The 14,043-nt window shown below is 43.8% G+C and overlaps 1 protein-coding gene across 3 annotated transcripts in view; it reads left to right on the top strand.

The window, feature by feature from the left end:
• Positions 1–14,043, top strand: part of SPON2 (spondin 2) — a 179,667-nt gene that overhangs the window by 11,041 nt on the left and 154,583 nt on the right. For 2 of the 3 annotated variants that reach the window (XM_083440929.1, XM_083440930.1), the window contains one exon: positions 1,673–2,134. In XM_083440929.1, the coding sequence (XP_083297055.1) occupies positions 1,673–1,851 (179 nt within the window). In that variant the 3' untranslated portion in view covers positions 1,852–2,134. Of the gene's footprint in view, positions 1–1,672; positions 2,135–14,043 lie in introns of those variants that run through there. The other variant, XR_014511380.1, reaches the window with a different exon arrangement.

Raw genomic sequence — 14,043 nt, forward strand, 5'->3', positions numbered from 1 at the left:
TTAATCTCTTCTGGAAGTCCGTTCCTAAACCAAAGCGTTCCAAAACCAAGGCACGCTTTCCCAAAGATAATGCAAAACGAATTAATCCAGGCTTTTAAAAACAACCCCTAAAACAGTAATTTAACATGAATTTTACTATCTTAACAAAACCATTGATCCATAAAATGGAAGCACTAATCAATGTACTGTACTATAAAATAAATAAGACTCTATTGTTTTATTTTTTATTGATGATAAAAAATAATTTTTATTTTTTTTTTCTGTTTGGATGGGGGGCTTTTATCCACTTCCGCAGTCACATAGTCAATCTATCAGTAGCTGCATAGCTGTCAACTTTCCCCTTTTCTTGCGAGGAATCCTATTCGGAATAAGGGAATTTCCCTTAAAAAAAGGGAAAACGTTGACAGCTATGGTAGCTGAACTGGGTTCCACAGTCACAAAAAACAAATTAACCAAAAAAGCCTCAAAAACCAAAACGCAAAATAAATAGCAATAACAAAAGCGCCAAACTTAATCCGTTCCAGAAGTCCATTTGACTTCTGAAATGTTCGAAAACCAAGACGTTCGGCTTCCGAAAAATGTTCGAAAACTGGAACACTTCCAGGTTTCTGGCGTTTGAGTACCCAGGCGTTTGAGAACCAAGGCATTTGAGAACCAAGGTGCCACTATACTGGCTAGAGTGGAATTTCATCAGGCAGATCACATGAAGTGCTTTATGCTGATGCCACAAATCTGCTGGAAGATTGCTGCCACTGCCCGCTGGACATTCATATGACCAGCCACAACAAAGCACAAAGCTGATTTTTAAAAGGTGCAGGTTGTGCAATGGTACCACAGCCATGCGAAAGGATGGCTTTTCTGCAACCAGCCCTCACTGAGTGTGTTAAATTATTTGACTAGATGAAAGAGTGACCATTAGTGCCTCTGCTTTACTTTGGATAAAAACTGTGCAGACTGCTGCTTCATTCATACCTTAGGGCAGAGGTCCTCTCCCAAACACCCCTGGTCCATCTGAGAAGGTTCTTTTACCCTCAGCTAGTAAGTGTTTCGGGATGTCTAAACCACAGAGCCTGGTCAGACCTCACCTGGAGTACTGTGTCCAGTTCTGGGCACCACAGTTCAATAAGGACACTGACAAACTGGAACGTGTCCAGAGGAGGGCAACCAAAATGGTCAAAGGCCTGGAAACGATGGCTTATGAGGCTAAGGGAGCTGGGCATGTTTAGCCTGGAGAAGAGGAGGTTAAGGGGTGATATGATAGCCATGTTCAAATATATAAAAGGATGTCACATAGAGGAGGGAGAAAGGTTGTTTTCTGCTGCTCCAGAGAAGCGGACACGGAGCAATGGATCCAAACTACAAGAAAGAAGATTCCACCTAAACATTAGGAAGAACTTCCTGACAGTAAGAGCTGTTCGACAGTGGAATTTGCTGCCAAGGAGTGTGGTGGAGTCTCCTTCTTTGGAGGTCTTGGATACCCCATAAGGGAAAAGGGCAATTTTTGTTTACATCAACAGCATACCATAGCTGAGGGAAAGCAGGAAGCTTTCATCGCCTTCTCCTGGCCTTGAGGGACAAGCATGGGGCAGGATGCTTGATATGGTTCATGCCCACTTGGCTCCTGGGTCTGAAGCAGACTCCTATTCCTTTATCCATTTCCTGTATATTTCAGAAACTCCCCTGGATTGTGAGACATCGCTGTGGTCTTCTTGGGGCCTCTGCAGAGGCACGTGTGGACATTTAGGAACTAAAAGACGAACTCGGTATATACGTCTCCAGCCGGCCAATAATGGAATACCCTGCCCAGAGCTGAATGAAGAAAAAGAATGTGACCCGGATAACTGCGTGTGAGACGGTTCTCTGGGACAATAATTTAGATAATTTAAATATAGGATACACTTGGTTAACACCACCTATTCCTGTTAATATTCCTTATTTTTCAGAATAGTTGTAATATTTTGTTGAAATGTTTTTGCTAAACTGAGTTGCTAGATAGAAAACAGCCTTTTTATTATGGACTACTGCAGTGCCACCTGGTGGCAGAAACATTTCTCAACCGTATGTACTTCAATTATCAGACATGTATATCTATTAAAAAAAAAAAAGTAAAGGCCACTACCTTTAAGAATTAGAATGTGTTCTTTGACATGTATTTATATGCACTGTATTCCTCTGAATTATTTTGCTGGGATTTTTGACATTTATGGTGTGTTATTTGCAAACATATTTAATGCACACTTGAGAAAACAAAACAAAAAAACCAGACAGGAAAGGCAGAGAATAAAATACAATGCCAGCATCCTCGTTGGTGTACAAAATAAGAGGCGTGACTTTCTCAGGGATAAGAATAATGGCCCCGTGACAAAATAACTAGGCTAGCTATTATCACATGTTTATGTGTGGAGAGAGAGAAATACTATGGTCTGAATGCCGTAACAAACCATAATTCTCTTGTTTGGCTGCTGGCTGACATTGGCTTGCTAGATCACGCAGCACCAGCCAACTCCTCCAAAACATCACTGGCCTGCCATTTTTATTCATTTCATCCATTTGGAAACCATACCTCATCAGGTAAGATCCTCAGGTGTTTTCAACAATTACATTAAAGCATCAAAATAACACTTCTCATATTAAGACCGTTTGAACTGTCAAACAACAATCTATACAACAGAACATCAGTTATAGATAGAACTGCTACATCAATTTCTAGGGCCCAATTCAACAATGTAGCTCAAACCCAACCCAAGAATCTTCAGACCCAATCTGACCCCCAGATTGCGATCTGGAGGAGGGGGGAATCTTTGGAAATCCAACTGGCTTGCATTAGGAAATCCAAAATGGCCGCAACTTCCTTGTCCCCCCCCCCCCCACACACATGGGGATACGGGATTTGGAAGCAAACTGCTTCGGTGGGGTGCTACTATCTTGCTCGCCACAGAAAACATCCTCCCAATTGAGACATTGGTTGATGGAGAAGAAAATCTTTCTTGGACAACCTGAGGCAGGTCCTGCCAAACAGGCCACAGGCTGACCAGAAGGCCAGGGGGGTCGGAGGACAGTTCCTGGCACTCAGGGTCTTGGTGGCCTTTGGAAAGGGCATGAGGAGCACTGCAAGCTAAGAAGTGGTGCCCTATTGCTCTCTGCCCAGTAGGCCAATTTCTCCATTAATGGAGATCTCATTCTACCATATGCTCACGCAAGAATTGGGCAGTGTTCCAGAATCCTACTAGAAAGAAAGAAAATGAAGAGAAAGTGGGGGGGGGGGGGGAGAGAAAAGAAAAACAATCCAATAGGTTTGAGGTTAGGTTTACGTGTTAATAATCGGTTGGAAGCCACCCAGAGTGGCTGGGGAAACCCAGCCAGATGGGTGGGGTAGAAATAAATTATTCTTATTATTATTAGGGTTAGATTTAAGCTTAGGGTTAGTTATGTGTTAGGTTTAAGGGGCTACAGGATAGGCTTAGTGCTAGGGAATAGAGTTAGGGTTAGTGGTTAGGTTTATATACTTGGGTTAAGCGTAGGGTTGTGGTTTTGGATTAAGGTTTGTGGCTGGGGCTGAGGACTGTGGTTCATGTTAGGTTTAAGACTAGGTTTAGAGTTGGGGTTATGGTCAGGATTATAGGTTGGGTTGGGGAACAGGCTAGCATGAGGATTTGGGGGTAGGTTTAGGGCATGGGTAGGCAAACTAAAAGGGACGCAGGTGGCGCTGTGGGTTAAACCACTGAGCCTAGGACTTGCCGATCAGAAGGTCGGCGGTTCGAATCCCCACGGTGGGGTGAGCTCCCATTGCTTGGTCCCTGCTCCTGCCAACCTAGCAGTTTGAAACCACGTCAAAGTGCAAGTAGACAAATAGGTACCGCTCCAGCGGGAAGGTAAAGGGCGTTTCCGTGCGCTGCTCTGGTTCACCAGAAGCGGCTTAGTCATGCTGGCCACATGACCCGGAAGCTGCACGCCGGCTCCCACGGCAAATAAAGCGAGATGAGCGCCGCAACCCCAGAGTTGGTCACGACTGGACCTAATGGTCAGGGGTCCCTTTACCCTTTACCTTTAGGCAAACTAAGGCCTAGGGGCCGGCCCCGGCCCAATCGCCTTCTAAATCCGGCCTGCAGATGGTCCAGGAATCAGTGTGTTTTTACATGAGTAGAATGTGTGCTTTTATTTAAAATGCATCTCTGGGTTATTTGTGGGGCAAAGGAATTCGTTCATATATTTTTTTCCAAAATATAGTCCGTTCCCCCACAAGGTCTCAGGGACAGTGGACCGGCCCCCTGCTGAAAAACTTTGCTGACCCCTGGTTTAGGGTTAGGAATTAAGGTGAGGGGTTAGAGTTATGTATTAGAGGTTAGGGTTAAACTTTTTCTTAGTGTTAAGGTTTGGGTTAGGCACTCAGGTTACAGGTTACATCTGGTTGGCCTCTATGAGAACAGGATGCTGGACTAGACCTGATTGGCCTGATCCTGATAAGGCTCTTCTTATGGTTTCACTGCACTTCATGTACATAGTTTCTGACCATTTCAAATTTTGGGCGTGCTTCACAGGGTTCATAGAGATCACTCCCCATAAACTGTTATCCAGGACAGTCAGTTTCCGCAGACAGGGTAGGGACTTGCTTTTCAAGGCGGTGTGGGGGGGGGGGGGAGAGAGTGAAAGGGAGAGAGATAATAATAAAGTGTATAAATTTTGTTACTTGAAAGCATTTCTGGTAGGGTCACTGGTCACTGCTGTCAGCTGGCCATCTTAGTAAAAGGTAAAGGTAAAGGGACCCCTGACCATTAGGTCCAGTTGTGACCGACTCTGGGGTTGCGGTGCTCATCTTGCTTTATCTCAATCCAGCCCACGGATGGTCCGGGAATCAGCGTGTTTTTACATGAGTCGAATGTGTGCTTTTATTTAAAATGCATCTCTGGGTTATTTGTGGGGCATAGGAATTCGTTCATTCACCCCCCCAAAAAAAATATATAGTCCGGCCCACCACATGGTCTGAGGGACGGTGGTCTGGCCCACAGCTGGAAAAGGTTGCTGACCCCTGGCATAACCACTAAGATGGGCCATTAAAAGGAGACCAAGACTGGCAATGGCCCAGTGGCGTAGCGTGGGGGGTGCAGGAGGGGCCGGCCGCACCGGGCGCAACATCTTGGGGGGGGGCGCTCGCACTCGCAGCTCTCTGCCCCTACCTGGGTCACTCACTCTCTCTCACTGCAGTGCTGGCTGTGCGAATCCGATCCGAGCCGCCGGGTCGCCGCCCAATGTGGAGGGGGGGGTGCCAGGCGTGCAGTGTGGTGCGGTACGGAGAGAGAGCGAGGGACTATCTGGGGGAGGGACAGTGCAGCGGAGGGGGGGGGCGCAAATTACTTGCCTTGCCCCGGGTGCTGACAACCCACGCTACGCCACTGCAATGGCCCATCAAGGAAAACGTCAGAGGATGAAGGCTGCCAGGCCAAGAAGGGATAGGGCCCCTTCTCCAGCTGTGTGTTGGTGGGCAAAAACAAGGTGGTTTCGGATTTGAAGTCTGGATGATGTAGCTGGAGGAAGCAGTTTTCACTGGGTTAACAGTGGAAGAAGGCTAGGCCCTCTTAAGCAGTGGCTGCTCTGCACTCCCCCCATCTAGACGAAGATTGTATATATGTGTAAATAAAGCCATATATCATAAGCACACCACAGTCTCTGCTGCACCTCATATGGAACTGGGAACCCTGGAATCTCGCACCGCTGTGGAGACAGGGGTGGCGTGTAAGAATATCATTTCTCAATGTGGCTTTCTGTTAAACTTTGGCTTCAGAATACGAGTGTTTGTGTACTAGGGGTACATTTAACCAGGAAGCAACCCCTCCTTAACTGAATGTGAATTAATAATAATAATAATAATAATAATAATAATAATAATAATATCTTTATTGTCATTGCCCCCTTCGGGGACAACGAAATTACTTGACTGCTCCATAAAAACACTAATTAAACAATACAGTATAATACAGCAAGGGAGATTAGATGACTTTCAAAGTCCGGGCTTCCCATTCAGGGCCGAGATCGCTCTGGAGAAGAAGCTGTTCTTAAGACGGCTCGTTCTTGTCTTCATCGTCCTGTATCTCCGTCCCGACGGCAAGAGCTCGAAGAGACAGTGACCAGGATGCGATGGATCTTTTACTATGTCCAGTGCCTTCCTATGGCACCTTGTGACATAAATCTGCTCTAAGGTGGAGAGTGGGCAGCCAACAATGCTCTCTGCTGCCTTAACAACCCTGCACAGCCCCATCCTGTCCTGGGTAGTACAGCTTCCGTACCACACACATAAGCCATAAGTGAGCACGCTCTCAATGGCACAGTGATAGAAGGCAAGCAGCAGTTTCTGCGGAAGATGGTTTTTCCTTAGTATTCTCAAAAAGTACAGTCTCTGCTGCGCCTTCTTCACAAGCCCCCTTGTGTTAACACTCCAGGACAGATCCTCTTGTAATTCAATGCCCAAAAATCTGAACGTTGTTACCCTCTCCACACAGACCCCATCAATCAAAAGTGGCTGGACATTGCTCTTCTGTCTCCTAAAGTCCACCAGAATTCTGCTTAACATTTACTTTTTGAGACATGGCTTTCCCAGTATGCTTTCCGCCAGATTTATTTTTTTAACCACAGTGAAGATACAGCAGAGGGCGCCATGTTACCTTAAAATCAATACCATTTCACTGTAGACTTGACGCAGACCCTCATAACTGCGAGAGACATTCTGATCTCATTTCATGTAGTAAATCTTCACTGTTTAATATCCAGGGGAAAGGGTAAAGTGAAGCTATAGGATATGTTGTGTTTAGAGTCTGTGAACATTTTTAAAAGGTCACTTCCCCAAACCAGCTATTGTAGAATGGGCAATCTAACCCAACCATCTGCATTGCAAGAAGCACAGCTAAATCAGTTTGCATGTAGAGAACTCCATAGCTGCAAATTATTTCTTTTCTTTATTTAAAGCAAGTGAAACAAGTGCTCCTTCGCATGTATGTATTTACTTCTTGTGAGAGATTTTACTTTCTTGAGCTCCATGATCACTGCAGATGGTGACAGCAGCCACGGAATTAAAAGACGCCTGCTTCTTGGGAGAAAAGCAATGATAAACCTAGACAGCATCTTAAAAAGCAGAGACATCACCTTGCCAACAAAGGTCCGTATAGTAAAAGCTATGGTTTTCCCAGTAGTGATGTGTGGAAGTGAGAGCTGGACCATAAAGAAGGCTGATCGCCGAAGAATTGATGCTTTTGAATTATGGTGCTGGAGGAGACTCTTGAGAGTCCCATGGACTGCATAAGATCAAACTGATCCATTCCAAAGGAAATCAGCCCTGAGTGCTCCCTGGAAGGACAGATCGTGAAGCTGAGGCTCCAATACTTTGGCCACCTCATGAGAAGACTCCCTGGAAAAGACCCTGATGTTGGGAAAGATGGAGGGCACGAGGAGAAGGGGACGACAGAGGATGAGATGGTTGGATGGTGTTCTCGAAGCTACCAGCATGAGTTTGACTAAACTGTGGGAGGCAGTGGAAGACAGGAGTGCCTGGCGTGCTCTGGTCCATGGGGTCACGAAGAGTTGGACACAACTAAACAACAAATTTACTTCTTCCATTGGCAATAAAAACAAAGACTGCTTGTACTAGAACCACAGCTGTATGGAATACGACAAGGACCAAGCACACAGTGCTGCCTTGTCTCAGACTGCCATTTCTGTTCTTAGGTGAAGTGTTACATTTTACCGGGAAGCAGGGCAGAGAACAGATCAGTCACCCTTGGCCTAAAACATCAGATTCCCAGCTTGGGACCTTCCTTTGCTCCACTCCTTTGCTCCAGCAGCATCTTTGGCACCGAACACTTTTCTCCCATTGTGGCTGGTGGGCCGGTTGTGTCTCCACCACACTCTGATAACATCTTGCTTAGGCTGCTGCGTATTGGAAACGATGGAAGCAGCCTTATATGGAGTCAGGCCACAGAGAATAATAAATGAAAACAATACACCATGTGGCCATTATCTTTATATGTGGCCTGGAACAAGATCCTCAGAAACATTTGCCAGTTATCCGTTCCTTGTCTGCATAGCTGCACCACCTGGGAATGAGCACAAAATAGTGTTTAAACTCATGGCATAGCGGAAAAGACAAATCTCAGGAACACAAGTTGTCTTTCTGTTGGAAAAGCAAGGCACACTGGAGTCTGCACTGTCTTAGAAATATGATTTTTATTAGGAATTATAGGTTCGGATATTCCAAGGGAGCAGAAAAGACTTTTTATGTATGTGACAGCAGCCGCCCAGATGTTATTAAGCCCAGAGATGGAAAGAAGATAATGCCCCTTCCAGAGAAGAATGGCAAATTAAATTGTTGGACTATGTCGAAATGGCGAAACTGACCGGAAAGCTCAGGAACCAAGGAGACCAAAACTTTCATAAAGAATGGGAAAAAATTATAATTTATAATAAGAGACCACTGTAAGAAGATGAAAACAATGGCAGGATTGCAATAACACTTGTAATGTAGCAAGTACTATGGAGATAATGGAGTTATATAAAATATGGATTATTGAAAAAGATGCAGTTGAAAAGGTTGTTGTTGTTGTTTTAAAACACCTTTATTGAAAGTTCAAAAAGGAGATAACTATATGTGTGGCAGACATGGTGAGACACCAACAAAAAAGAGAAAAAGAAAATAAAAGTGGGGGGAAACCCAAAACGGTATATCTTACAAGGTTGTTTTTTGTACTTGACCAGATTTTAACCTATTACAGCATTTGTAAGAATGGATTCTAAATATCATTGAATTTGTCCATGGCGAGTCTGTGTTTATATGCAAGTTGTTCATATGTTGCGAAAGATGCAGCAGAAAAGGTTAATAATAGGGCCCACGGAGGGAAGGAAGGTGAGAGGTCCAGAGATTAGGAGGAATCTTTAAATGTGGATGTATATGGTTGTATTGTTGTAATTTTATACAGTGGTACCTCGCAAGACGAATGCCTCGGAAGACGAAAAACTCGCAAGACGAAAGAGTTTTTCGTTTTCTGAGTTGCTTCACAAGACGGATTTCCCTATGGGCTTGCTTCGCAAGACGAAAACGTCTTGTGCCTTTTTTTTTAAAACTGCCAATGCGTTCCTATGGGAAACTGTCAATACACATTGGTGCTTCGCAAGACGAAAAAATTCACAAGACGAAAAAACTCGCAGAACGAATTAATTTCGTCTGTACTGTACTTGTAAAATCAAACAAAAATATTTTTAAAAAAGAAAAGGAAGAAAAGAAATATGATTTTTTTCACACATATTTACACCTGGAAGCCTTCAGTGGGGTGGGTAGGGTGTGCACATAACATTATGCTCCAAGAGTGCATCTCACTGCCCTGATCAGTGAGCCTGGGTACAAATAGCAGCCTGGCCCCTGGTCTCTCAGTGCAGCCTCTTCCTGCTGGCGTGGCATAATTTCCTCCTCCTTGTTCCCAGAACATCTTGCCAAAACCTCTGGGTAAAAGGGCATCTTTTTTTCTGTGTGACATCAGTCCCACATCCCCCTCAGTTACTGGTAGGGTCTTTTGTCTTGTAGATGGCTTTTGCAATGGGTTAATGGCAGGGGCATATTCTCCCTCTGCCCCTCTGTCTGGCAAGAAAAACAAGCCCAGCCTGTCAGCTCACCTTAATTATCAAAGAGGTCAATTTCTATTGACCTTATAGACCTTATTTCCACCATATCAAAACTAAACAGAAAAAAATGATTTACACAAACTATCATGCTTTTAATTTACCTACCTGGTCAGATGGTGACAGCAGCCACGAAATTAAAAGACACCTGCTTCTTGGGAGAAAAGCAATGACAAACCTAGACAGCATCGTAAAAAGCAGAGACATCACCTTGCCAGCAAAGGTCCGTATAGTTAAGGCTATGGTTTTCCCAGTAGTGATGTATGGAAGTGAAAGCTGGACCATAAAGAAGGCTGATCGCCGAAGAATTGATAATTATGAATTATGGTGATGGAGGAGACTCTTGAGAGTCCCATGGACTGCAAGAAGATCAAAACTCTCCATTCTGAAGGAAATCAGCCCTGAGTGCTCACTGGAAGGACAGATCCTGAAGCTGAGGCTCCAATACATGAGAAGAGAAGACTCCCTGGAAAAGACCCTGATGTTGGGAAAGATGGAGGGCACAAGGAGAAGGGGATGACAGAGGACGAGATGGTTGGATAGTGTTCTCGAAGCTACCAGCATGAGTTTGACCAAACTGCGGGAGGCAGTGGAAGACAGGAGTGCCTGGCGTGCTCTGGCACATGGGGTCACGAAGAGTCGGACACGACTAAATGACTAAACAACAACAACACTTGGTCACCAGTTTATGTTAGGCTATACCATTAGACCAGATGCAAACGATACAATAGCAGGCTCATCTCAACACTTGCACTTTTAGGATCAAGGTATAAAAATCGGAAGTTATGAAGTGATGAAGATTTATGAATTCTGAGCTGAGCAAAACTACCGTTTTGTTACAGGTTTTGAGCCTAAAAAAAACCTAAAAATAAAACCTGCCAAAACTTAAAATAGGCTCAATATAATGGCTAATACAGGTTACTTTCCAAAGATACCTGGCTTTGAATATAATCACACATTAGACTTGTAAAGCTGGAGGAAATGTGATTTTGTTTCTTTCAGCCAATGGCCACTTCATCACTTTGTATGGCAGCTCTTCCATGTTGAGAGATGGAAGCAGCCTTTTTCTTCCAACTAAGAGGATTGTTGGTCAGTTGAAGGCAAAGGCAAGCAAGCCCACATGCATTTAAGTGTGGAACAGACACAGAGGCCTGATTGTCATAATTCTCAGAACCGGGCCTCTGGGCGGAGTGCTCAACTTGTTTGTGCCCAGTTGGCTTTGTAGGTGTTTAAACTGGCCCATATCATGAGGGGAAACAGAATAGGACCTCACACAACACCACCTCTACAAGCTAACATGCTTCAGAAACACCGAATCAAAATTTGGAGTGTTGTCAAGTGGTATGAAGATCAATAAAAAGCTAAATACATATTTTATAGATAAAGATCCCTATTTTCTTTTCTCCTGATTGGCTTGGCAAGGTATTGAAGGGATATTGTAAACACGAAAGGGGGGTGGGAATGGATTTATTTCTGCCCAGACTAAAGGAACTACATTTCTGTAGCTGCAATCTGGTATTCATGGTAAGGATGGCCAATTATTGCACATAATCTAAATGATTATGTCTAATAATGTCCAAATAAAACAAACCATTTCTATTTCTGAGAATCCTTACAAGGCTTTTATTGTCTCACATAACTAACATTTTATATAAGGCTCCTTGGGAATGAATTATTAAAACAACTCTGACCTATTTTCTAATAATGTATGAGATTACAGTCTTGACTAGGGAGGTAGCCATTACTTATTTTCTTTATCTTTATGTTGTATTAATATTCGCCAACTAATTTTCCTGTCTGTTGTACAAACAGGTCCCTGTGTCCTGCACTTTTTGCCGTCATATGCATCATGCTTCCTTTCGCTTTCTGCTTCTCATCCAAAGCCCCCATCTCCGTACACTTCCCCTAAAAAAAGGTAAAGGACCTCTGACAGTTAAGTCCAGTCACAGACGACTCTGGGGTTGCAGCGCTCATCTCACTTTACAGGCCGAGGGAGCCATCATTTGTCTGCAGACAGTTTTCCTGGGTCATGTGGCCAGCATGACTAAGCCGCTTCTGAGCAGTTCACAGAAACGCCGTTTACCTTCCCGCTGGAGCGGTACCTATTTATCTACTTGCACTTTTTGCCGTGCTTTCGAACTGCTAGGTTGGCAGGAGCAGGGACCAAGCAACGGGAGCTCACCCTGTTGTGGGGATTTGAACCGCTGACCTTCTGATCAGCAAGCCCAAGAGGCTCAGTGGTTTAGACCACAGCACCACTCACGTCTGCTCTACACTTCCCCTATTCAAGCCTAATATAAATTTTGCAATGCAAACATTGCCAGTAATATACACTGGTGATCAACTAGACCTTCCATCATCTACATGGTGGTCCAGTCTGTGACCAGCCTCACCACAGCTAAGCATGATGGGGCAAGGTAATGGATGCTGCTCTCTGAGCATCTTGGCACACACCAAAGGCCAAGCGTGAAATCTTTTTGTAGAAGGGCAGAGAGAAAGAATACTGCAATGGAGATATACAGAACAGGGAGCTCACGGGGGCAAATCTAGGGGAAGCTACAGTTCCCACCTGCATGATCATTCTGATCTTGGGCAACACCCAAGCAAGGTTTGATCATTGTGCCCAGAGAAACAACCCCCACTGATGGGGCGAGTCCTTTCTGTTCTGCCATAACACGGTGGCTAAAACTCAGAAGCTGCCGTTATGTGTCACTCTCACTAGGGCATAAACATGATCGTTTGTGCAATGGCTCTCAATTGATAAGACACTTCTTTCTCCCTTTTGTAAAATAATTTTTATTTGGTTTTAAAAAATATAAACCTATAACAAAATCAATTACAAATCCATATTACTCTGAATCTCAAGACTTCCCCTCATCCCCTCCATGGGTCCTAATTTCAATGCTTACAACTGCATATCAGTCAGTTATCCACATTTTTTTAAAAAATCCATCTGAATTATCCATAGTCTTTGTTAGCTCACAGGTGAGATTAAAATCCTGCTAATGTTTTCATCTGCTGACAATGGTCTCCTAAATATTTATAAATTTTCCCCCATTATTTTTTTAAGTTCTTGTCCTCTTGGTTCCTAAGCTTTCAAGTTAGTTTTGCCATTTCAACATAGATTGGCTGCAGCAGCTTCGTGCAGCCAATCAGAAGCCACGCTTTGGAAGTCAAATGTTTCAGAAGTTGAATGGACTTCCAGAATGAATTCTGTTTGACTTCCGAGGTACGACTGTACATATCTCTACCACACAAAACATTTCTGAAAATGGTTGTTCATAGGCTCTGGTTTTATCTTCTCATCTACATTTATTTTCCAGGAAGATCCCTCAACAAATTTGCCAAGATAAATGACCATGAACTCCTTCTCAATACAGTGTGACCACAATTCAACACAGATCGAAGTATACTTGTCCAATGAAATTGCGTATTCAGTGTACAATAGTGTACCCAAATCTCTGAGTGGTCAGAGGTTTCGATAAGTATCAGGGTCACTGGAAACACACAACATTTCTGCAATGCAAACCATACCAAATTCTATTATTGCTTCATCCAATTGTCGACTTACAAAACATTGCAAATTACACAAGACTCATTCACATTTCCAAAACATACATATCTACATTTCTATACCACAAAGCCTCCTTTGTTTGGCAAAATGAAGCAAATTACTTTTTGCTTGTCTAACACAATTGCCAGCTTTTTATACAACTGATGCAGAGAAGCAAAAGGGGGTTTGTAATGTTTATAACCTAGATAGGAATCTGTCACTTTTTCTGGATAAGACTCCTAGCTATTCATGGGGTCCAGTCTGAAGTAATACGGTATATGCCTGAGAAACTGAACTTCTATGGAAAGCATTTGAATAACATTGGATCTGCTTTCCCTGGTGTGACTAAAAAGCATGGGTTTTCTTTAGCAGAGGGTTCAGCCTTCTATCCAGACCCCCTTCTGCTTTTCAGCTGAAATACTGTATATAAATTTTCACTGCAGCGATTGCAGACCACTTTAAGGATTGCTTTTCTGATGCTATCTAGAACTGGAGAAAACTGAACGGTGTTCACAGTAACATTCACTCCTGGATGTGTCAATCACGAAGAGCAAAGACAGGCTGAAGCATTTAGAGCAGCCAGGAAAAAAAACCCTGCTATCTCTCTGTCGCCCTGAACCCATTCAAACTAGTGATCAAAGATATGACGGACAAAGGTTTCTCCTGTGCGTAGAAACGGACAGATCTGTTCCACCAGTATGAGTTTAATGAACCATTCCAAAATGGTAATAAATCAAAGGGGACCATGTGAAACTGATATTCAGGCATGCAGCTCTGGGAGGGCTCGTGGGGAGAACAATTATTGCATGAGAAATAATGTATTTTCTATTTCA

Source organism: Podarcis tiliguerta (genome assembly GCF_965153285.1).
Source record: "Podarcis tiliguerta genome assembly, chromosome: 5".
In the NCBI taxonomy this organism is placed as follows: Eukaryota; Metazoa; Chordata; class Lepidosauria; order Squamata; family Lacertidae; genus Podarcis; species Podarcis tiliguerta.